A 26,311-nucleotide genomic window follows, 5' to 3' on the forward strand; every position below is an offset into this window, starting at 1 on the left:
CGACGTCGATGACGTCATCGCGATCGTCGCCATGGCGACGGGGAAGCCCATACAGGGAATCCCGTTCAGAACGGGATTCCCTGCAGGGTAAAAGCGCCGGCGGCGATCGGAGGGGTGGGAGGGATAGCGAAGGGAGGGGGGAAGCATGTAGCTAGGCTAGCTACATGCTTTAAAAAAAATAAAAAATAAATAAAAAGTGCTGCGCTGCCCCCTGGCGGATTTATTGTACCGCCAGGGAGGTTAAAAGGAAGCAAGTGATCCGCCCTCCTTTTCCAGGTAGAAATTGTGGGGGATTCTGAGGATACGGTTAAAGCCAAAATTATCAGCACCCCTTATGAAATTAGACAACACTCTTGATTTCTCCATGAAAATGACCATTAACAAGTGTTTGGCATTTTGGAAACAAATACATTATAAAAAACAATGTCCACTAAATTTAAATAGGGTATTTTATTAATACACCAAGTTGAAACAAGAAGGGCAAAAATGAGATATTTGAAATTATCAGCTCCCCCCAGTTTTTAATAGTCTATAGTGTACCCTTTCTGAGCCACAGCTGTTAACAATATTTTAGAGTAGCTCTTTAGTAGGTTGGCACAAGTGATTTTGTTCAATGTTTCCATTGCAAATTGTTCTAGCTGGTCCAAATTGCATGGTTTCCGAGCATGGACATTCACTTTGAGCACCCGCCAAAGATTCACAATAGGATTGAGGTCTGGGCTCTGTGCAGGCCACTCCAGGATCTTGGTTTTTGTATCCTTGAGGAGCTGTTGGACTAATGTTGATGTATGATTGGGGTCATTGTCTTATTGAAAGACCCAGTGATGACCTAAGCCTAGACTACGAATATGCAGATTTCTGCATATTCTCCTTCCAAATGTCAACATAATTTACTTTTTTCATGCTCCCACCCCCATGTTTAACTGTGGGAACTGTGTTTGTAAGGTTGAAGGCCTCTCTCTTTCTTCTCCAAACATAAGCAAGATCCATGTGCCCAAACAGCAGCAGTTTAGTCTCATTAGACCAAAGCACAGACTTCCAAAACTCTTCTCTACCTTCCAAATGTTCACAGTCAAACCTCAGTTGGGCTATGATGTGCTGTTCTTTGAGTAAAGGTGTTCGTCTGGGACGATGGCCCTGAAGCCCACCACCATGGAGAGCCCTCACAACTATGTTCTTTGAAACATCAACTTCAGAAAAGGCCAGGCCAGCAACAATCATCTTGGCAGATGTCCGGGTCTCCTTGCTAACATGTTTGACTATTTTCCTCTCCAGAAATCTTGCACTTATGGCCAGCCTTGTCTCATACAGGGTTTGTCTCCTTGTACTTGGCACTGATGCAATGTACAGCAGTACTAAACACTGCAGTGTTCTCCCCAGGATCAATCAGCCGGGCGGAGCGCCCAGGTAAGATAAGTTACCGCCCGGCTGATGAAATCTCTGTCACTGCGAGCCGCACTCTTCACTTACAAATGCCCGGCTGTCAGGATGTGCTTCTTCCCCTCTGCACATGAGATCTCGTGCTTCCCGGGCGAGCTCCTGCACTGATTGGCTCAGCGCATGGTAAGAGGTGTGACCATAGCGCTAGCTGCCGACTGTCACTGCAGAGTCCAGACTAGGCTCGTGACTGTGTAGTGTGTATAAGCTGTGTGGGGATGTGCTGGGCAGAGACTAGAGGCAGGCAGAGCGCAATCATTGACCGGCTGAACGTGTTAATTTATGTGCACGAAGTTCAGCGTATAAAGCGGGACGGAGCAGTGCGGTGGTCTGTGATTTATAGCACAGGGGAGAAACACGTGCTGGAGTCATAGGGGAGCTGACAGCAGGATGGAGAAGTGTGGTGGGCTGCAGCCTCGGACAGGCCCACCGAACCACCGATGGTCCCATCGGTGGGCCCCGGCCGTCTCGCCTCCTGGGGGCCCCAGTGCTAAAAAGGAGGGGGGCTAAGCGCAGGAAGGGGGGACATTGTGCACAGATCGGCGGGGAGGGGCGGAAGCCTCCCCCCCCTCCCTCACCTAGGGGCCCCCCTTCCGCGCTCCCCCCCCTCTCCAGAATTGCAGCCAGCGGGGAAGAATCACTTAACGGCATGAGTTACGGAGATGAGATCCGTAGCTCTGCGTGCCGCTGGCTGGTCTGCTCTGGTTCCTGAACTGACTGTCCAATCACGCTCTCGCAGGAAGTACTGCGAGAGCGTGATTGGACAGTCAGTTCAGGAAGCAGAGAGCAGACCAGCCAGCGGCACGCAGAGCTACGGATCTCATCTCCGTCATGCTGGTAAGTGATTATTTGCCGCTGGCTGCAATTCTGGAGGGGGGGCCCCTAGGTGAGGGAGGGGGGTTTCTGGTCACTGCTGCCCACATTACGATTTTCTGGTCACAGCTGCCCACATTGCGATTTTCAGGTGTCTGCTCCCCACATTACGATTTTCAGGTGTCTGCTGCCCACATTACGATTTTCAGGTGACTGCTGCCCACATTGTGATTTTCAGGTGTCTGCTGCCCACATTATGATTTTCAGGTGTCTGCTGCCCACATTACGATTTTCAGGTGACTGCTGCCCACATTGTGATTTTCAGGTGTCTGCTGCCCACATTATGATTTTCTGGTGACTGCTGCCCACAGTACGATTTTCTGGTCACTGCTGCCCACATTGCGATTTTCAGGTGTCTGCTGCCCACATTACGATTTTCTGGTCACTGCTGCCCACTTTTGGGGGGGGTATCTGGCACCAACCTGATTGCATTTTGGGGGGTATCTGCCGCCAATCTGATTGCATTTTGTGGGGGTATCAGCCGCCAACCTGATTGCATTTTGTCGGAAAATCTGCTGCGATTTGACTACTTGATGAATTATCATGAGGCATGTAACTACTTGAATATTTTATCTAAAATGTATCTGGTCAGACCTAATCTCTGTGAATAACACCGCTACTTATGTTGTGTTTTTTTTTTTTTTTAAGTCTGCCCATGACTCATCGTGACCACGCCGATGTTCCAGTGCGTGGTGACACCCATTTACTTTCGCTGCGCGCCGCATGTGGACATATCCCTATTGGAGACTGTCCTCAGAAGTGCTCACAATCTTTTCCCTACCATAAACTCATGCAAAATTTCTAGAGTACATGTGTATGTGAGCCCAAAATGGGGGGGGGGGGGGGGGGGGGTGGCGAGGAGGAGGGGATCGGGGGGGGGGGGGCCCAGGCTGAAACTTCCTTGGTGGGCCCTTAGTGTCCCAGTCCGACCTGTGTGATTTATAGCAGGAGGATCCCGGGCAGGTCATGGTGAGAGATGGAATGCTGTGTGGAGTCAGCCACAATGTAAACTGCAGACTTAACTGTGTGAGAGCCAGTGGCTGTGGGAGCACATAGCTCTCTTGTTATATATGTGTGCTTGTGTCGTGAAAGTCCTGTGTCCTGACTGCAATCCTTCATAATCATAAATAAATCGTTCCTGGACTCCTATGGGTCTGTTCTGCCTATGCAAGCCAGGGAGGAGCTGATATATCACACAGTGCGAGACCCCTCCTCCATACAACCCAAAGAAAGATGGTTCCCTGTCCATTTGCAGCAGCCAGTCATGTACACTCAATCCACTAGCAACACAGTGTGAGGCATCTAGTATGAACCCCTCACCCACAACACCTGCACCAAGGGTGAGATCTCCCTCCCCACCTGATAGCTGTCAGTGGTATCATCTCCACCCACATCCAGTAGCACTCGGCGCAACCTTCTCCCTCACCTAGTATTACCCAGGGTGATCAAAATACCCCACCTGACACTTTTTGTGATCCTCTACAACAGGGGTCTCAAACTCCATTTGCGTCCCTTGATACAATATTTTGTGGCCCTCACCGGCAAAAGCTTCCTTATAGTTCGCTTCAGTGCTCCCAAGTAATCCACCGCGTCCCTGCCGCTAAACGAGGGCTGCAGAGCCCCCAAATCGCCCGGGGGGCAATCCGCCGGCATTTCCTGGAAGGGGCAGAGCTTTTAGCTCTGCCCCTCCTGACGTCAATCGCCACACGGATCGCCGCCTCTCCCCGCCCCTCTCTGTGAAGGAAGAGTGAGAGGGGCGGGCAGAGGCGGCGATGCGTCGCGATTGTGAAATTCCTTATGCGGCCCAGCCTCATCCTGACTTTGCCTCCTGCGGCCCCCCAGGTAAATTGAGTTTGAGACCCCTGCTTTACAAACACACACTTGTCCCAACTCCCCAGCAAACCAATCACCCACCCACCCCGCGTGACCCTCTCCTCCACTCAATGAGCCCTTACTTCCCCACCCGGCTACTTTTTCATGCCACCCGGCTGGCAAAGATTTCTGGGGAGAACACTGCACTGTATATCATTTGGAAATGGCAGTGGAGCCTCCCTGCTTAATATGAGCCTCTACTATCTTCTTTCTCAGCTCCAGACTGATTTTCTTTGTCTTTGGCATGATGAGTAACAGCAGTCCCTCTCATGTGTTCAGGTGCCCTGTCCCTTGGAGTCTTTTTTATTCTGATTGAATGTTGTTAAGGGGCCCATACACCTAACAATTTTCCCGCCGATATACAGCAGATTCGATCACTGTGATTGAATCTGCTGTGAAATTGTTGCGCAAACGCTGACCGAACGATTGATTTCTGTCCGAAATCGATCGTTCCCGTCGATCCGTCCATGCGGAAGATTTGAGAGTGCGTCGATAGCTGCATTCGAATGCCCGACGACCAACACTAGTGGCAATAGATTACCTGCTCCACCGGCACGTGTCCCCGCTGTCACCGCTGCTCCTTCTCCGCTGGGTTCCGGCAGGCTTCACTTCTTACTGTCCCGACAGGAAGTTTAAACAGTAGAGCGCCCTCTACTGTTTAAACTTCCCCGGACGTGAAGGGAAGCTGGAGCCCTGCAGCCGAGCGCGGAGAAGAAGACAGCAGAGACCGGGGGAGGCAGCCATACGATCCCTCTCTGATCAGATTCGATCACAGAGGGATCTATGTATGGCCACCTTTAGAAAGCCAATTGGCTGCAGGTGTTGTTAGGAAGCCTATTGACTGCACAGTTGTCCTTTCAAAGCTGATTGGTTAATTACTCTAGGTGTGTTTTGAAAGCAAACATTCAAATGGGGCTATTATTTTTGACCACTCCATTTTTACTATAGTTAATATAAAGCAAACCTAAGCATGTATTTTATATTACAAAATGTAGCAAAACCTACTAAATGGCACTGGTGCATGATTATATCAAGTTTCATCAATGCTGCAAACATTGGGAAGAAGCTTAGGAAAATGTTCCATAATTCCTGAGGCACTAATCATTTTGGCCTCAACTGTAACTATGTTATGGCTATGCTTGCCTGGTATTAAAGTGTTTCCCCCATTAACGCCTTGGTGCAATTCTGAAGGGCGTCATCATTTATTACACCATCTAGATGGGACTTTTTGGGGTCCTTCTCCACATCATGGAAAAATGTTATCACCTGGGACCATAAGTCAGCAATAGGGTAAAAAGCAATTTTCTAAATTCTGGAGAACATTCTAAAATAAAGGAAATACCGAGGCGAGGCCCTTGGAAGGGGCTCGTGGAATAACTCAAATGCTTAGGGTGCCCATACATTACTCGATTTTTCAGCCCACTCGACCCTTTCAATATGATAATTTTATCAAATCCGAGGAGATTCGATGCTGTAACATGGCCACCCAACTGACCTTTCAATCGATTTCTGGATGAAATCATTTGAAAGGATCAACTGGGCATGCTGTAAAATCTCGTTCGTAAGGGCTCACTTAGGTGCCTGGCAGTAACGGCATTTGAGTTCTCCTCAAGCATCTTTTTGAATTGTCACCGCCGTCGCCTGTACCATGTGACACCGGCACATGTGGTGACATTGGGACAAGTTAAAAAGACACCAGAAGAGGCCAGGATTTGCACCAGCATGATATGTGAGCCTTCAACACTCACCATGGGCAGGGCACACATATGGAGGGAGGGGGGTTCGACACAGCACAAGGAACATTTCCAATAGATTTCACGCTAAAATCTATTGGAAATCGGTGTGCAGTTTGTGGGTAGGCAAAAGATCCCTCTCAGGTTAGATTAGATCAGAGAAGGATCTATCCAATGGTCGATCTGGTGGCAGCAGAACAACATTAAACACCTGTTCCCAGTGCTGAGGAAAAAGCATGGGCATCTAAATGACATTTGTTTTCCTTTCATACATCCAACAGAACATAGCCTAAAACCAGCCGTACATGGTACAATGTGTGGCAGAGAAGAGAAATGATCAATATCTTCCTGACAGGGGTGTAACTAGAAATCACTGGGCCCTCCTGCAAGCTTTTGGATGGGGCCCCCATCCCCACACTTTCTGCACAGATAAAGTGAACAGAAAACCATCAGATGAGTGTGCTCCCAGCCTCAGCTTATTACACTCGCCCTGACAGGGGTGTAACTAGAAATCACTGGGCCCTCCTGCAAGCTTTTGGATGGGGCCACCATCCCCACACTTTCTGCACAGATAAAGTGAACAGAAAAACATCAGATGAGTGTGCTCCCAGCCTCAGCTTATTACACTCGCTCTGTCCATCTCTGATGGAGCAGAACTGGCTCTGCAGACTCCTCCAGCATCAGTACAGTACACAGCACTTGGGGAAGGGTTGGAGAGTTTGGGGGATGGACGTTGTACACAAGAGCCTGCTGCACACTGATTAGGGACTGTCTACATATCTTTGAGCACATGCATCTCTCTGAGCAGATGCAGTTATTAGAACAATTGTGCAGAGAATATAAAGCTTTTTCTCTCCGTGCCCAGATTCCTCAAGCATCACTACAGTACATAGCACTTGGGAAGGGGGTAGAAAGGCTGGGGGTAGAACATCGCTGTACAAAAGACCCTGCTGCACACTGAATAGGGACTGTCTACAAATCTTTGTCTGCAAAACTTTGTAGGATTCCTTATCAGTGGCTGAGCGGATGCAGTCATTAGAACAATTGTGCAGAGAGCAGAAAGTTTTTTCCCTTTGTGCCCTTAGTTGTCGGTCTCTCAGGACAGGGAAAAGAAACTTCTCCCACCATGGGCCCACTGAGGCTTCTGGGCCCCCCTGTGGCTGCTTCCCTTGCAGGGTCTATTGTTACATCCATGCTTCCTGATATCGCTTGTTTACCTTGACATCACACTAATAGATATTAAACAATGCTTCATATTGCCTAGTACTGGTCATACCACCGCAGTCACTACATTTGTACTGCTTGATATCATACCATAGGAAGTTTAGTGACTGCTGATTGTGCCCCACCCCTTCACAGCTATTTCTTCCCCCACCCTCACATTTTGCTCAGTTGCACAACAAATGGATAAATATTCAATTAAGTTTTATTAGTGTTTGAAAGATTTAGTGTGAAAATGACATTTGTGAAGGAAAGGCTATTGTATCAGAGTCTTAGAATTTTAAATTCAGAGGAGAAATAATTATACCCAGTTATTTCTGTCCACTGATATTAGAGACCTACACTAGGTGCATTTGTGTACTGCAACCTGCTGGCCAGACCTGAGCCTGACTTAGGCTCAACACACACCATACAATCTAGGTTGTTCAATCTTACCACTTTCATGTAGTATAAGAGCTTATCCAATCAATCATTCAAGTTATTTTCAATCTGTTGTCCCTTATACTACATAGATTTGGTAAATCTGTACAACCAAGATTGTATGGTGTGTGTTGAGCTTAAGTCTCCTTTACCTTAGCAGTGGCTTCTTTTTATTGTTGTGTTATAAGCGCTGCAAAAGGACAAGCAGAAGTGGCTCCAGCTTCATTTTTTTTTTGGGGGGGGGGGGGGGGGGGGAGGGGAGAGGGAGGAGGGGCACAAAGGGGGCAAGGTTGGCTGGCTGGTGGGGCCAATTTGAGTGATCAAAAATTATGTTTGTATGGCTTTAGATACTTATTCCCTAAGTCGGGTGATAAAATTAAGGCTAAGTATTTCAGCAATGATAGGAACCAAATGTGAACATCAGAAACTGAACTTAGAGGCTTTTGAGCAGAGCAGATTATCCAAATGATGGTGCTATTATGGAACATAAGTTACCTACAGATGTACTTGGCTAGCTGGCTGGCATGTTTTAATCCTTACTTTCTAGCAAGCTGCTCCTGTGTGGACAGATCACAGACAAATCATTCCAGTCTCCAGCCTGTGTCTGAAAACTCTACAAGCAAGGGGGGGAAGAAGAGGCAGGAGGGAGGGAGTGAGTGTAATTCATTATCTTAGTAGCTAAGCATTGCTGCAGACTAGAGCTTGTACAGACAGGAAGTTTTGAATCAGGCTAATACCATGTATTGGCTAATTTAAAAGAAAAACAGTAAGCTTCCTGCTAGTAAGCATTCTTCAGACTATATTCCTGTTGACTGAACATTTTAGAACATACAATCAGTAGGATGTAGAGAGATTTTTTTTTTTTAAATATAAGTGTCATCCACATACATTAATTACAAGGGATCTTGCAAGGATTGTGAGGCATTTATGGCAAATAGATAAGACCCATGGCTTACTTAAAGAGACACTGAAGCGAAAAAAAAATTATGATATTATGATTTGTATGTGTAGCACAGCTAAGAAATAAAACATTAAGATCAGATACATCAGTCTAATTGTTTCCAGTACAGGAAGAGTTAAGAAACTCCAGTTGTTATCTCTATGCAAACAAGCCATTAAGCTCTCCGACTAAGTTAGTGGTGGAGAGGGCTGTTATCTGACTTTTATTATCTCAACTGTAAGTGAACTGTTTACTTTTCCTCTGCTAGAGGAGATGTCATTACTTCACAGACTGCTCTGAAAGACTCATTTTGAATGCTGAGTGTTGTGTAATCTGCACATATTATAGAATAATGCAATGTTAGAAAAAACACTATATACCTGAAAATAAAAGTATGAGAATATTTTCTTTGCTGCTAATCTTCTAGTAATTATTCATAGTACACAACCAATTCACTATATCATATTTTTTTTTCCGCTTTAGTGTCTCTTTAACATCTACATAGACTCAGGCTGACATAGAGAGTTTTTTTACAGACCCTATCCTGTTAAGTGTATGCTGCTGGGGCATGGAAACAGTTAACTGTATGTTACTGAGCGGGGAAGGCGCACTCAGAGGAGCTCAGTTATTCCTAGCGGAAGCTAGCTAGCACCCCAGTGTAGCACCACCACTGAGGACAAGTCTGTGCTTTTATGTAGCTGGAGAGAGCTCCCTATAACTTTAATCACACCCTCTCAGTCAGCAAATGTTCATGAAATAGTACATTCAATCTTTCCAAAATGCCTATCTGAACCATTCACATCCATTACAAATATTAAAGCAGTTATTGTATGGTTGTATTGTATTGTACCTCATCCTTCACTCATGCCTCACTAAGCTCCCTTTTCAGACATTTGTCTAAACAAAGTTTTTTAAAAAAAAAATGAACTTTGGCCGCGTACTGCTTTTTCCGTGTGTAAAATACTAGATATGTGTGTGCCACAGGAAATTACAATTCAGGTACAAAGTCCAATCATCACTATCTGGCCTACTCATATCTCAGCACTGCAGCAGCACTGATAGGTGCACAGCAGCTGATGATGACAAAAGGGCACTTATCATGCCTTGTATGTTCAGCACACCTGCAGTACAGAAACCAGTTTGTAGGAGTCCCACCCACAGTGTGCATAATAAATGAGAACAAAGGTGCAGTAGCTTGCAGCATGTCCATTAGCAGGTACAAGCAGGCGTATTTTCCATATGCATATATGTGACAGGACATTCTCAGCTATCATCATTTTCCTTGGAGACAAATGTGCCAAGATTATAATGACAAAAATGTTCTGTCTACAAATCATAGATGAGCCATGCTTGAGACTAGATCTGGGTGCTATAGAACCTAGGTTCTCAACGTGTGGTACGCGTACCCCAGGGGGTACTTCTGATGGTTGCAGGGGGTACTCGGGTTTGATATACTTTAAATAAGAATAACAAATTCAGAGTTTTAGAACACCAAATTAGATTTTAGCTAATTAAAAGCATTAGCAAATGCTTGGAGATTGTTTACAACCAATGATCATGTACTACAATTAAATATATATTTGTCAAGGGGTACTTGTGATAATGTTTACCCTGCTAAGGGGTACTTGGTGAGTACTGGGTTTTAAAAGGGGTGCATACCAATAAAATGTTGAGAAATACTGCTATAGAACATATTGACATAATGTACAACATCCCTTCCATTATTTACATGAATGTTTATTGCTGGGTAGACCTACAACATGCAACATAAATTTAAGCAAAATTGTATTTTGATGATTTGCATTTAAGACTATGGACAGCCATGTTCATCACCCTATATCTACATTTTTTAAATACAGGTGTGGATGGTGAAATGTGATGGATTTAAGTGGATTAGTATTTCCAAGCTTTAATCTATATAAAGCTGGCCACTAACGAATTAATTTTTTTCATCTAATCTTACCATTTCTATGTAATATAAGGTGTCTGCCTAAATTATCCATTCATTACATTCACTCAGTTTACCCTTATACTACATAGATTTGGTAAAATTGGATGAAAAATATTGTATCGCTAGTGGCCACCTTTAGGTTTATTTTTATTGGTAAAAGTTTAAAGATTTAAAATAGTAGCACACCTTCAAAAACTGAAATTTTACAATCGCTACGGTTTGCTTTTTAACATAGGAATCGCGGTAGGTAATTTCCACTACCGCGATTCGTTTTTTACTTGATCGCGATCGCGCCGCGGAGCGACTTTTGCCGTGATTTTGCTATGCAGTGCATAGCATAGCAAAATCGCGGCCGCGAACGTCGGGGAATCGGCGGTAATTGCGATTCAGCAATCGCTAGCGTTCAGCGTGAACGCTAGCGATTGCTAGTGGAAAAGGGCCCTTAGGGGTCGTTCACACTACAAGAGCTTTTCTGAGCGCTTTGTGATTTTAAAAGCTCTTGCTAATGTTATTCTATGTGTTTTTTCACACTGGAGCGATGTGAGTTTGTAAAAATCCCCCATAGGCTTGCATTAGCAAGAGCTTTTAAAATCTCTAGCGTTTAAAAAGCTCTGGTAGTGTGAATCAGCCCTGAAAGCTCTTGTACAATGATTCTCTATGACAAGGTTCACATCTGAGCGGTTCGTTTACGATCTGCTCAGATAAGCGGTGCATGGGCCATTTTTGAGGCAATTCCGCCTCAATGGAAGGTATAAGAAAACCGCAAAACGCTCACAAAATCGCTTTGTGCAGTGATTGCGTGAGCATTTTTAAGAATAAATACATTGTATTTATTATTTTCCGGGTCAAAGAGTTCACTTCCTGACTTAAAAAAACGCTCGGGAAAAACGCTTAGAAAAGCGCTTTTAACAAAACCGCATCGCCTACCCAAGCACCGGGAGAGAGAAAAAAAATCACCTCGAAAAAAGCCCAAGTGGACAGACACGCGAGCGGAACGCAATGGGAACAAGGCCTGAAAGCAGCTTGGACTCGTTAAACAACAGATTTTACATAGCTCTCAACTGTCCCTCTTTGGGAGGGACAGTCCCTCTTTGGGAACCCGGTCCCCCTGTCCCTCTTTCTTCCTCATTTGTCCCTCTTTCAAGACTCATGTAAAGATCTATGTAAATACGTGCATTTTTTCTCTTGAAAAATAAATTGATTTACAGTATTTCTTATTTTCAAATGTTAATGTGAAGGAAAATTAACCAGGATAGAAAAAAACCCCAGTGTTATTTAAATTATAAGACAACATATTTTTCTTATGAAATTTTTATTGTATGTATACCTAGGGATGTGTTGGGGGTGTGATTAGAGGCGTGGCAGGGGTGTGGCTTAAGTATCCCTCTTTCTTATCTCAAAAAGTTGGGAGGTAGGGATTTTAGCTTAATTTGACCGCACTTCTCATGGACTGATAAATTGAGCACAAAAATGCCAGACTCTATAAACTTATCTGCAACTTAAAAGTAATGTTCATATACATAGCATAGCAATGAATGGGCATGATAAAGTTGCATCAGTTCAGTGTAAGGGCCCATTCACACTAGAGCTATTAGCGAGTGATTCCTGCTAATTGCTGAAATGATGGTGCTTCTCAAAGAGACTCTGAAGCGAATAAAATGTGCTATTTTTACCTTGTATTGCGCTTCAGAAGTCTCAGTAGAGGTAAACCGCTGCATCCCCGCGGCAAAACGAGGGGTTCAGACCAGGGGAGTAACAATAGACCCTGCAAGGGATGCCTCCGCAGTGGGGCCCAGAAGCCACAGGGGGCCCGTGGGGGGAAAAGTTTGAGAGACTGACTGCTAAGGGCATGGAGAGAAAAATGTATTCTGCTCTCGCACCATTGTTATATTGACTGCATGTGTCCACAACACAGATAAGGACTCATACACACTTTGGAATTTGTACACTGTCCCTGCTCCCTAGGGTTCGTAAAAAACATCTGTCACTCACTGCTGCAAAGTTCTGATGACTTCATGTAAAACCTTACAAACAAAGGAGTCACATTTTGAAAAAATAGTTGTAGACTTTCCCTTTTCAGCAATCATTCTGAAAAGGATTCCTAGATTCTTATCACACAGGCTAATGACCTTATGGCTCTGATTACTTTTACAACACAGTGGAGTGGGGATTAATGTCTTACTGTTGCTGCTTCATTGAGAGCTTTATGTCTCATACTCCAAGTTCCAAGTTCTTGTAATAACAGTATCAATCAGTGACATTCTGAATGTTTTGCCAAAGTTACAGTGAATACTATATCTTATGTTCAGCATGCCATTGTTGTTCCTCCTTATAGCATGTGCTCTCATGTAGTAAAATAATACAGCTGTGTGTGTATGTATGTACTGGGTGCAGAGCTGCAACGAGGAACTTGTCGGCTGCAATGGGCTGGAGGAAGCCCCGGGTAAGCAAATCTGGGGGTAGCATAGATTGCCTGACGTTTCCTTTAAGTCTAAGCGTTTTTTTTCTGCATGGGGAAAACACATTGGTCCTCAGTTTTCCTGTGTAGAAAGCGAGGGGGTGGGGGGGGGGCATCCAAAGTTTTGCAGGGGGCCCAGTGATGTCTAGTTACGCCCCTGTTTCAGACTCCTCAAATACCTGGGCAAACATCCACGACCATCTTGGTCATGGATTGTGCTGCCCTGAGAGGCAGAGCTTTGAGCTGTAGCTCTGCCTCTCCTGACGTCAATCGCCATGCGGATCTCCGCCTCTCCCCGCCCCTCTCTATAAAGGAAGACTTAGGGCCTGTTTCCACTACACGCAGATTGAATGCAGAAAAACTGACTCCAGTGAATGTCTATGGGCCTGTTTCCACTAAACGCGATTTTTCTGATGCAGATTTTAGCATAGGTATTCATTGGAGTCTATAAGGGCCTGTTTCTACTACACGCAGATTTGATGCAGATTGGATGCAGAATTGATGCAGAAAAACTGACTCCAATGAATGCCTATGGGAAAATCTGCATCAGAATAATCGCGTTTAGTGGAAACAGGCCCATAGACATTCACTGGACTCGAGTCAGTTTTTCTGCATCCCTTCTGCATCCAATCTGCATCCAATCTGCATCAAATCTGCGTGTAGTGGAAACAGGCCCTAAGAGGGGCGGGGAGAGGCGGTGATCAGCGGCGATTGACATCAGTAGAGGCAGAGCTACAGCAGAAAGCTCTGCCTCTTTCAGGAAGTGCTGCCCGGATTTCCCTCCGGGGATTTGGGGGGGTCTGAAGCACTTGTTTTTCTGGCGGATGCGGTGGTTTACCTCTATTGAGACTACTGAAGCGAAATACAAGGTAAAAATAGCAAATTTTATTCGTTTCAGAGTCTCTTTAAAACGCTAGCACAAAACTAACCCTATGGCAGTGATCTCAGTGCCGTGATTGCCGCCGATCGCGGGCGTTTTGCGATTAATAGCAATCACAAAACGTGTTGCCTGCAGCATTTTCTCGCAATCCAGGAGCAATCGTGATACAGTGCATATAAAAGCATTGATCGCGATCGTCAGGGAATCGCAAGAGTGTACGTTGATTTTAAAGCGCTAATCGCTGTAAAAACACCCACGCAAAATGGCGACTTTCAAGTGTGAATAGTAGCACTGCTTATCTTCAAGTGCCTGTATCTGAGAAAGGGCACAGTGTTTGGCATGAATAATGCAGGCAAACTATTCACATCTTGTTTCACAAATCTAACAAGTTTATTATGTCTGTGAGAGAGAGATGATCGCTTGAAGTGTCAATCCTCTCCAGCAGTGCAGCTTGTGAAGAAGTCACATTGTATGCCTACTACATTATATATAGTACGTACCGTCTTTCCATGACACAGTGAGCAGCTGTCATTACCCAGGTATCGTCAATCAGCGTTCCCCCGCACCAGTGCTTATAGCCTCTTCCTGTGATAAAGTACTGCAGGCTGGCCTGCCACGGCCACGCTCCAGGAAGTGCATCACGGCCGCCTATTATACGAGATCCAAGTGTATCTACCAATGGAGTCTGCCCACATGCTGGAGAAAAAGTGGGTACAAAATTCCAGCACAATATTTCAGTAAGAATACAGGACTTATAGCTTATAGGAAATGTGCATGATGTCAAATCAGGTTAATTTCCTTTGTAAAGGTTCAACTTCTGTTCTAAATATACCAGTGCATGGCTTGCACAGCAGGGTTCTCACTCCTACTTTTTTCTGTCTAGGCAGGCTTCTGATCCTACAAATCCTGTCTGAGGGATCAAACCCACTAGAGCGATTTTCTGAGCATTTAGGGAGCGATTCAAACCGTTAGCGACTTCCCTAAACGCTCAGCTAATGTTAATGGATGGGTTAAATTCCACTGGAGCGATTGCGATTACCAAATCGCAAAACGCAGGACATGCAGCATTTATCGCGTTTAGCTTTAGCTCATCAAAACCTGCACAGAGCGATTTTGCTAGCGTTTTGAAGTTACTGCACACTGTAACAAAATTAAAATTAATTGAAAGGACCAATCAGAATTAAAAACGCTAATCGCTAATCGCTACACAACCGCTGGCAAATTGAATACTTTTTAAAATCGCTACTGAAAACGCTCATGAAATCGCTTACAAACCGCTCATACAAAACGCTAGCAATTGCGATTAGCGATAGCGTTTTGTAGTGGGTTCCAGTCTACACTTTGAGCTCTTTTGTGAGTGTTTGCGTTTAATTAGCGCTTGCTGAGCGCTTGTTAAAAAATCGCTCCCATTCACTTTCATGAAAATCGCCGCGATCATTGTACGTTTTTCAATCGATTTTTACCCCGATTTCTATGAAAGTGAATGGGAGCGATTTTTTAACAAGCTTTCAGCAAGTGCTAATTAAACGCAAACTCTCACAAAAGCGCTTATAGTGTGGACCCGTCCTTAGGACTGGTTCACACAAGAGCTTTTCTAAGTGCTCTTGCTAATGTAATCCTGTGTGTGTGTTCTCACTGCAGTGATGTGATTTTGTAAACATCCCCCATAGCATTGTATTAACAAGAGCTTTTCAAATCACTAGCGTTTAAAAGGCTATTTAAGGGCCCATTCACACTAGAGGGTTTTGCCGGCGATTTTGGCAAAACGCTCAAACGTTAGCGCTTTTTAAAGCGCTAGTGCTTTAAAACCCTATGGACCTGTTCTTACTTGAGTGATTTGCGTTAATCGCCGGTGATTAACGCAAATCACCAAACGCAAACGCGTAGCCTGCACCATTTTCAGGCGATTTCCCAGCGATCGCGTTTCAGTGCTATAGAAGTGCTAAACACGATCGTGGAAAAATCGCTGCAGTGTCTAGTGATTTATTTAGTGTGATCACTGAAAAATCCCTCCCGTAAAACGCCGGCGGTGATCGCTGGCGTTTTGCGCTTTTAAGTGTGAATGGGGCCTTCATCAAGCTCCTTCATCAAGGCTGTGAGGTCACATGATCAATGTTTAAGGGCTGGTTGACAGTAAGGGCTCAAAAACACGATAATAGCTTTTTTGAGCGCTTGCGATTGATTAGTGCTTTCTGAGCGCTTTTAAAAAATTGCTCCCATTCACTATTATTAAAATTGCGGTAAAGAAAAAAAAATGCAGCGATCGCGTACATTTGCAATTTTACTGTGATTTTAATGAAAGTGAATGGGAGCGATTTTTAAAAAGCGATCAGAAACCGCTAATCAATCGCAAGCGCAAAAAAAAAACGCTTATCGTGTGTCGGAGCCCTTAGTGTCAAACAGCCCTTAAACATTGATCATGTGACCCTGCACAGCCTTGATGAAGGAGCTAATGGCAGCCTCCTTGACTGCAAGTAAACAAGGCTCAGACCAATCTGAAACGATTACAGCTTGCAGCTCTGAAAGCTCTAAACTTTTTGCCACCTGAAGGAATACATTGTGAGGACTGTTACCACAGTTAAAGCACCTCTATGGCGAAAATCTTAAAATTTAAAATACATGTTAACCTATACAAATAAGAAGTACATTTCTTCCAGAGTAAAATGAGCCATAAATTACTTTTCTCTTATGTTGCTGTCACTTACAGTAAGTAGTAGAAATCTGACATTACCGGCAGATTTTGGACTAGCCCATCTTCTCATGGTGGGTTCCCAGGGGTTTCTTTATTTTTATAAGCACTTAGTGAATGACAGTTGCTCCCTCCAACTGCCAAAGAAGTGTACGGTGAGCAGAGAGGCTGGCCAGCATCAGTGTATAAATCTTTTTCAGGTAATGTCTTTATAAAGAATAAAGGCCATGATGAGAATCCTCCATGAAGAGATAGACTAGCCAAAAACCTGCCACTTCTGTCAGATTTCTACTACCTACTGTAGGTGACAGCAACATAGGAGAAAAGTAATGTATGGCTCATTTTACTCTGGAAGAAACGTACTTCTTATTTGTAGGTGTTATAAATTGTAAGATTTTCGTGACAGTTCCTCTTTAACCCCCTTGGCGGTATGAAAAATACCGCCAGGGGGCAGCGCAGCAGTTTTTTTTTAATTAATTTTTTTTTAAATCATGTAGCGAGCCGAGGGCTCGCTACATGATAGCCGCTGCTCAGCGGCATCCCCCCAGCCCCGCCGATCGCCTCCGGCGATAGGCGATCAGGAAATCCCGTTCAAAGAACGGGATTTCCTGGAGGGCTTCCCCCGTCGCCATGGCGACGGGGCGGAATGACGTCACCGACGTCAGCGACGTCGGCACGTCATTGGGAGACCCGATCCACCCCTCGGCGCTGCCTGGCACTGATTGGCCAGGCAGCGCTCGGGGTCTGGGGGGGGGGGGGGGGGCGCGCCGCACCGGATAGCGGCGATCGGGCGCGCGGCGGCGATCGGGGTGCTGGCCAGCTAGCAAAGTGCTAGCTGCGTCCAGCAAAAAAAAATTAAGTAAATCGGCCCAGCAGGGCCTGAGCGGCACCCTCCGGCGGCTTACCCCGTGTCACACACGGGGTTACCGCTAAGGAGGTTAAAGAGGAACTGCAGTGAATAGTTGTCTGTTCAGTTATAACTGATGGTAACTGATATAGTGCGAACGGGCCCTTTGGGCTCTTTCACACTAGGCATGTTCTGTCCGTTTTGACAGAACGCACTTAGTAGGATGCAGTTAGAAAGGTAACGTGAAAGTCTATTGACTTGAAAGAGCCCTCAGTCCTGGCAGGTGATCTCTGTGGTATATTTATTTACTGAGAAAAGCCAGTAGAAAATATACCTAATCTCCCAGAATGCTCTTGGGGCGGGGGGGGGGGGGGGGGATTCCACATATCTAATCAGCCTAGTTTAAGCATCACTGGGAGGTTGAGGTTACATACCAATATACAGTAATATATAGTAACTAGTTGACATAAGCCCGTTTAAAAATAGGCTCTAGGGCTGTGTCACACCCTCACATGTCGGTGCGCATGCTCGCGCACCTGTCCGCCCACGCACATGCACGTCCGGCTCCCTGGCCCGTCCTCCTCCTGTCCCAACGGCTGTCCATGCGGCACATGCGCAGTAGCGCAAATGCACGGACACAGGGACAGGATGGCGCAGGGACACTTAGGTTTTATTATATAGGATATATATAGGAAAATCACTGCATTTTACTATATGTCACTACAGTGACTCCTTAACATATATGAGCGTACAACGTGTGAGCGGGAAACCAAAAACTGGAGCCTAGCTGTATAGTAACTGACTAGAGGTAGAGAAACCTCTTCCCATTATGGGAAATGATTTGCTGTTCATATAGTACCTAGTGAGACTCTTCTTGACCAAAGGACTAAAATTTTGTGTACCTTAACTATTTTTCACAAACACTTGCATATTTTTTAATTTTTTTATTTTTTATCAAAACAAAACCAAAGCTGTATTACATCGGATCCCGTTGTTCTGCCATCACGCATCCTAGGGGGATACGGAACCGCAAAAGCAATTGACGCTAGAAGCTACATGCAGCATTTTGGAAAATCCGATCGGTGGCGCTTGCGTAATCCTCAACAAACGCCATAAACTTTGTGCTCCAGCAGTCACTTGTGTGAAACGGCCCTAATATCTGAATGAATTGATTGCTATAAGAAAATGTTGTACCTCACATGGTCACCCCACTGTTGCCTGACCTCTCATACAGCACAGAGATTTACCTCACTAATCTTTTACCTTTGTGTCTGCTGCTTACCTTGAACATCACTTGCCATCAGCATAACCCTCCACCACAGAACTCTGATCACTGTGCTGCCCATCTTCAGTCCCCTCACAAGGCTAAGCTCTGAGGTACTGAGGACAGGGGGTGCCCATGGCAACCAGTCACACCCACTACAGCTGGAATCAGTCCTGTGCAAGTTAGGTGATTACAGCAAGACTGGATGACATGAGACAGGTCACACATCATTTGCCATGTTTTACACAACAAGCTCATACAAAGAAACAAAGCTCCCAGTTCAACAGACCTGAATAGCGTATTACATTTGCACCTTTTAAAGTTGAATGCAGCTATACCTAGAAGATAGCTGTATGGTATTAGGTGTGACAAGCAGGCCTCATGCCACACTTTAGTCTCCCCAGCAGTGGCGTAGCTAAAGAAGCTGTAGGCCCCAGTTTTACATGGGGCCCCACAAGCACTCTATACATAATAATTGATACGGCGCATCAAAACCAATCAAGCACAACCACAGTGTCAGAGGTGCAAGAAAGGGATGGGAAACAATGCGTTAATGATCACTACTATTTAAAGCATCTATAGCAGGGCATATTACCAACAGGACCAATAGAGAGCCAATACTGTGGTTGAGTTGAGGTGGGTCCCTTGGGGCCCCTCTGGCCCAAGGGCCCCGATGCGGTCGCAACCTCTGCAACCCCTATTGCTACGCCACTGCTCCCCGGCTAACTGAAAAAGTTACAATACATACAGTTTTGAAAGTTATCTGGTGCAGAGAAATTAGCAGGGCAATATAGTGTAGGAGCTCTATCTACCACTGCTTCCTGCCGGGCTTTTTTGATAATTTTAAGTGAGGAGAGGGTGCTTTTCTGGGAGAGCTAAGTGTCAAAGCAGAGTCCTCACTTATCTCCACCTGAGCCTAGTTTTTGCTGCTGAGGGCTTGTGTCATCCTAAAATTCTGGGGACAGGTGCTACCGGAAAGGAATGATATTCCCTAGCAACCAGAGATCACGTAAGCCAATGGAGTAGCTTTATGGGCATACCTGCCAATGCTTCCAGGCCATCATGGTTGCATGGTATAGAGCTGCATTCTCTCACACTGCCCACATTACTAAGAGTATACCAGGCTGCATTATTGTGGTGCTGGACTAGTATTTCTGTGAGAACAGACATGCTTTTTATTTTCCTGGAATAATCCTATCTTCCTAATCTGAGAACACAGAAAACAGAACCATAGAGAGTTAGATATTACTATAGGTGGCCATATCAGAGGATGTATGGGCAGATTGATTGACCAAGAGACAGATCTCTCTCTGATTGAATCTGTGACACTGCATCCACCGCCTCGCCTGTCACTGTCCCCCCTAGTGTAAAATGTGCCCTGTGCGAGAATACTTTACCTGTCAGTGTCCACCTCCATCCTCCATCCACATTTATGCATGAGGACGGCGTATATATGGGCGCATGTGCGATTTCATGTAGGCAGCGGCAGACACCGACAGTTAAAGTATTTATGCACGGGGCAGCAGGGGTCATATTTTACACTGGGGGGACAGCAACAGGGGTTCTGTCGCTCGTCCAGATATTGTACGGCGTAACCGATGCGCACCCGATGAAACATGTGAGCCCTACATCTTGCAGCACGTCCGATCAATATATAGGACCAATATCGGCCAAAAATCGGTCGCTTCGTCGTTCAAGCTACACCAATTTTCATTTGAGTATAGTAATCGAATTGGATGGTCGATAGGCCACCAAGGCGCCCTATGTATGGCTACCTTAACGCTAAATTTAAACCATATCAAGGCATTTTTCAAGCCTGGTACACACCTTCAATTTTGATTGGCCAATCACTGACCATTTTTACTACCTTCATGTAGTAGTAATAGTATTCAAAATCTGTTGACTCTCATATTACATAGAGATGGTAAAATTGGCTAATCAAAATTGAAGATGTGTACCCAGTGGTGAGCCTGGCACCTGGGTGCAAGATTTTTTCTGGCACCTATGGGAGTGGTTAAATTAACCACGCCCAACCACATAACCATACCCATGTCCTGCCTAATCACACCCACACCGTCCACCTCTTTACGCATGCATGTGATACCCCATTCCTACCCCTCTTCCAGGGGCTTGCTCCTGACTGGCTTTGTCTGCCTGCGAGTCTGCTAGTCTCTGGACTGGCTGAGAGGCTCTGCGAGTGCGACGCAGTCACACACTGCGTATTTATGGCTGCCTGTGGCCACCCTACTCTCGCTCGCTGTCGTCGGCTCCTCCCCCGGCCAAGCCCTAACGTGAGGTGGGCTGCCTGTATCTTTCCCGTTGCGCCGCGCAGCCTGCCAGTGTTGCCAACCTTTCACGTTATTTTTTACTGACAAATACATAAAAATTTACTGACAAAAGATTATTTTTACTGACAAAATTTCCCCACTAAATGCACATAAGAGACAGCGTTTCACCAGTAAATGCACGTAATGACAGACAGCCTTTCATCAGTAAATACACATAATGAGAGACAGCTTTTCCCCAGTAAATGCACATAATAAGAGACAGCTTTTCACCAGTAAATGCACATAATAAGAGACAGCTTTTCACCAGTAAATGCACATAATAAGAGACAGCTTTTCACCAGTAAATGCACATAGTAAGAGACAGCTTTTCACCAGTAAATGCACATAATAAAAGACCGCTTTTCACCAGTAGATACACATAATAAGAGACCGCTTTTCACCAGTAAATGCACATAATAAGAAACCGCTTTTCACCAGTAAATACACATAATAAGAGACAGCTTTTCACCAGCAAATGCACATAATAAGAGACAGCTTTTAACCAGTAAATTCTCATAATAAGAGACAGCTTTTCACCAGTAAATGCACATAATGACAAACAGCCAGTGTCCCCAGTATATGTAGCCAGGGATATATGTGCCCAGTATATGTAGGCAGGGGTATATGTCCCCAGTATATGTAGGCAGGGGTATATGTCCCCAGTATATGTAGGCAGGGGTATATGTCCCAGTATATGTAGGCAGGTGTATATATCCCAGTATATGTAGCCAGGGGGTATATGTGCCTAGTATATGTAGGCAGAGGTATATGTCCCCAGTATATGTAGTAGAGGTATATGACCCAGTATATGTAGGCAGAGATATATGTCTCAGTACATGTAGGCAGAGGTATATGTCCCCAGTATATGTAGGCAGAGGTATATGTCCAAGTATATGTAGGCAGAGGTATATGTCCCAGTATATGTAGGCAGGTGTATATGTCCTAGTATATGTAGCCAGGGGGTATATGTGCCCAGTATATGTAGGCAGAGGTATATGTCCCCAGTTTATGTAGGCAGAGTTATATGTCCCAGTACATGTAGGCAGAGGTATATGTCCCAGTATATGTAGCCAGGGGGTATATGTGCCCAGTATATGTAGGCAGAGGTATATGTCCCCAGTTTATGTAGGCAGAGGTATATGTCCCAGTATATGTAGGCAGAGGTATATGTCCCAGTATATGGAGGCAGAGGTATATGTCCCAGTAATGTAGGCAGAGGTATATGTCCCAGTATATAGAGGCAGAGGAATATGTCCCAGTATATGTAGCCAGGGGGAACTAACTGCAGAGTGGCTGGCTGGCAGCGATCGGAACTTACCTCCGTGGCTCCGTCCCTTGCTGCTGGATCCATTTGCCGCTAGTCTGGTCTGATCCAGACCAGAGCAGCGGCTGCGGCACCAGAACTTCCGGCGCTGGAGCGAGACGGAGGTGAGTTCCGCCCGCTGCCAGCCAGCCACTCTGCACTTAGTTCCGGAGGAGAGAGAGCGAGGGATGGAGAGCACGAAGGTGAGGGAAGAGGCTTCTCACAGCTCTCCTTCCACTGCGCTGCTCTCCTCCTGCTCACAGGGCCGCCTTTACGGACGCTGCAGAATTCTTTACGGAATTCACGGGCAGCTAAATATCAACCCGCCGGCGCCTGTCAGAGAGAGGCGCCTGGGTGCAATGCACCCGCAGCACCCGCCCAGGCGCGGCCCTGTGTGTACCAGGCTCTACACTTGCAGTTCACATTTAAGTTTACATAAGGAAGTGTTTTTTTCTGCGTTGATGCATGTTTTTGTGTGTGTTTGCATTTCCAACAGCTGTTAACAATGTCTGCTTCCATGAAAGCAGGAAGTAGACAAACTGCAGATTTATTGCAGGATTTGTATCTGCTGTAAAAAAGAAATTATTTTCTTTAAAGGTTATTATGCTGTTGTGTATCTTATAGAGCAGAGAGGAAATTCTGAGTTCAGGTCCGCTTTAAGTTTTCATGCAATATCAGTGCTTGCTGCATTCAAATGATTTATCTTGTGAACAAAGACCTTATAGCAGTGAGGCTAGGTACACAGTGACCGTTGTGTTCCTACTGCAGGAACACAACAGAACAAGAAAGCCTGCACATTATCTGCACATTGCATCACATACAGTCAATGAAAAGTATGCTTCACTGAGTTTTGTGGTAGTGCATTGCATGCAGTGCTCTACGATCCCGCATGCCGCTATACAGCAACGTACCCGCCGCAATGTGAATGTCACTAATTTGCAATTAGCAAGCACACTGTTCTCAAAAGTAAAAATAATGGCCATTTACTGTCAATACTTGATTTATTGTTTTAGTGCCATCTTGTGGACAATTATATTAATGCATCTTTTAGTAAAATAAATGTGTTTTCATGTGTTTCTTTGTGTTTCTATATTTCTTTTTTTTCCCTTTTTTTCAGTTCTTGAAATTAACCTCCCTAGCAGTATTGACGGTTTTGCACGTCATTACAAAACATGCTGTGAACAGTATTGACGTGTGTAAGGATGATTTAGTGGGTTCTTTGGGACTCCAACTATATACACACAGATACACCAACCCCACACACCATGGACTTTGACAAGCAGGCAAATGCGATGCATCGGGATTGAGGAATGATCAGACTTCCGTGTAAGTAATTATAAGGGCATTTTACATCATTATGCATCACAGTAAAAGTAACCAATGAATGACATTACATTATTAAACAAGGAATATACTAATGAGCTGAAATTTTTCTCACAGAGGCTGAGAAAAGCTATTTGGCTACAATGTATTATTATCATTAGAGCTTGCAGTGTTTTGGTTAATAGGCTGCTAGGTTATGGCGTATTCTATGCTAGGAAAAACAAACCTTGAGCAAGCAGGTGCTGTTATTGAGCCTTGAAATACATAGCAGAGAAAAATAAGTTGTTTTGGTAAGAAAGAGAACTGGCATGCCCGTTTCTAGGGCCGTGCGGGGCGTGCCGCCGCCCTGGGCGCTGTTGGGAGGGGGGCGCTGTAATGAAGGGGGGAGCCGGAGCCACGGGGAGGGCAGCCCGACCTCTCCCTCCCTCTCCCGGGCCGCCCTCCGTGCTCCCCCCTCAGATGTATAGTGAGCCGGCAGGAAGCGCTGTTTACAACTCACCTCCCTGGCTCCAAGCGCTGCTCTCTCACCGCCGGTCTTTTCCTCTCTGTATACATGCTGATACACACGCTGCTTCCTGTTTAGCCGGAAACAGCGTGTGTATCAGAGTGTAGGCAGAGAGGAAAAGACCGGCGACGTTAATACTCTCGTGCACTGCATACTAGATCAGGCATGGGCAAACTCGGCTCTCCAGCTGTTACGGAACTACAAGTCCCACAAAATGCATTTGCCTTTATGAGTCATGACTGTGGCTGTCAGACTCCTGCAATGCATTGTGGGACTTGTAGTTCCTTAACAGCTGGAGGGACAAGTTTGCCCATGCCTATACTAGATACCTGCTTGGCACATTTTGGTAACTTACAGGAAAAAAAAGGTTATGAAAATAAATTGGATCACTTTTTGCACAGAAATCCCGGGGAAATTGAACGCCAGGGAGCTAAAAGAGAAATTGCATGCAGTGAGGGATAACTGTACTGGCAATAATATGAAGGGAAAAAAATAAACGGACTGGCTCAGCTGCCTCAACTGGACCTTCTTATATTCGTTCCAAAGCATTATCTTTTTTACGTCCATGTTTTGATGGGGGAAAGTAAGATTTTTGATATTGACAAGTCAATAATGTCACAGTTGATTCTAATGTAATTTACTATTCTTGTAAAACTTTATGTAATGTTTGTAGTACATTATGTTTATATTTTTTCGCCTACTTTACAGCACTGAAGACATCATTCCTAACCACACACAAGAAGATGTTGAAGCTGAAAGATCGGTCACCCCAGAAAATAACATTTACAGAGCTTGCTGACGAACCATTCACTTCCAGTAATAGCAATACCTCCCGTGCCAAAAGGGGGACACTCATAACGTTGTTGAGCCACTGCTATTAAAATAGCTGATCATAACATGCTAGGTGCATTTAATTAGTTGCTGGAGAGGTGGGCAGATTAAAAATATGTATTAACTGATCATGAAAAAAATAGCTTTGATTATATGCCCATGTCTTGAATTAGTATCCCCTTCTTTATTGCACAACTTATATATCAAAACAAAGACACAGCGACTTCATCAGATAATACATTACCAGCGTCTGAGGCCCCTACACAAACCTTCTCGTTACCACAACCTCCATTCAATTCCGAGTATTGGCAACATACCTCAACTGTCAAGTGTTAATATAGCTGTCATGCACAACAATCACTACGATGTGAAAGCAACCAAGATTCCCAATATTGGCACCACAATCAATCTTATCTATCACTATTAAAACAAAGGTCTGATTGTGTTCTGAACATTCCCAAGGAATGTCTTATCAATACCAAAACAGTTCACAACTGCTACAAATATCAAGCCAACTAAATATATGACAGTGTCGGACTGGGAGGTGGAAAATCTGAGAAAATCCACCTGCTGGCCAAACACAGTTATCATGTGTTGCTACTGGCAGTTAAGGCTTGCTACAGGTTTCTATTGGGAGTGATAACATATGGTTTCTACTGCATGGCCAGCAGATGGATTTCCTCCGTTTTTCCACCTCCCAGTCCGACACGGCTTGGAGTAGAGACCCAGCATGGAAACAACCATTTCGCCCACATCCAATAGGGACAAACTTACAGCCAATTTTGCCAAAAATAACTTCGGCACAAGTCTTGGCCACAGCTAACACTACACAAATTAACAGAAAACCGAATGTAGAAAAAACAACAGATTGTTCTAACACACCACCAACACATGAATATCCTGACGAAGGCCTGATTGCCATTTCATATTGTAATTGTATACCAAATTCAATGTGATAAATGAGTGAATGAAATGTTTCACGTGAAGGATGTATTATAACATGGTATTTCTAACATATTTCTTACACAGGTATCCTTTTGATGACAGAATGGATTGGAAGTCAGATCCACATCACAGAAACATGTAGATGATGTGATTACAGCCTTTTTTATGTTTTGTGTTTTTATTAGGTTTATTTTCTAAACATTATAACAATATATTGCTGACATAAATGAATGTATAAGTGGTACCGTGTTATGATCATCCTATTTACTTAATGACCCTGCATTAATTAGTTTGATCACATCAGTGAATTATACGCCATTGCTACTTTTCTCAATGTTCTTATGCAAGCCTCACTTAGCCACGCATTCTGTCTTCAACCTACAGTATATACTCCATCTCTATTGTCTGAAGAAGCGGGGTCAATTCTGCGAAACGGGTTGTATGATCTTTTGGAGTGTATAAATAAACTGCTTTATTGATATTACAACAATA

The 26,311-nt window shown here is 44.7% G+C and overlaps 1 protein-coding gene and 1 long non-coding RNA gene across 5 annotated transcripts in view; one reads left to right on the plus strand and one right to left on the minus strand.

The window, feature by feature from the left end:
• Positions 1-18,722, minus strand: part of TMPRSS12 (transmembrane serine protease 12) — a 42,123-nt gene extending 23,401 nt beyond the window's left edge. Inside the window, exons 1-2 of the mRNA XM_068267354.1 lie at positions 18,604-18,722; positions 14,286-14,481 (exon numbers count right to left, since the gene is read on the minus strand). Coding sequence (XP_068123455.1) covers positions 14,286-14,481; positions 18,604-18,667 — 260 coding nt within the window. The 5' untranslated portion in view covers positions 18,668-18,722. The remainder of the gene's footprint in view (positions 1-14,285; positions 14,482-18,603) is intronic.
• LOC137545762 (uncharacterized) lies at positions 1,475-26,311 on the plus strand. 4 transcript variants are annotated; one of them, XR_011026097.1, is made up of 4 exons: positions 1,475-1,563; positions 23,333-23,541; positions 24,752-24,972; positions 25,904-26,311. It is a non-coding gene; the product is annotated as an uncharacterized lncRNA (long non-coding RNA). The 4 variants fall into 4 exon arrangements; XR_011026098.1 differs by lacking the exon at positions 1,475-1,563 and adding an exon at positions 18,699-18,771; XR_011026096.1 differs by lacking the exon at positions 1,475-1,563 and adding an exon at positions 18,719-18,804.

Source organism: Hyperolius riggenbachi, chromosome 2, assembly GCF_040937935.1.
Source record: "Hyperolius riggenbachi isolate aHypRig1 chromosome 2, aHypRig1.pri, whole genome shotgun sequence".
Taxonomy (NCBI): Eukaryota; Metazoa; Chordata; class Amphibia; order Anura; family Hyperoliidae; genus Hyperolius; species Hyperolius riggenbachi.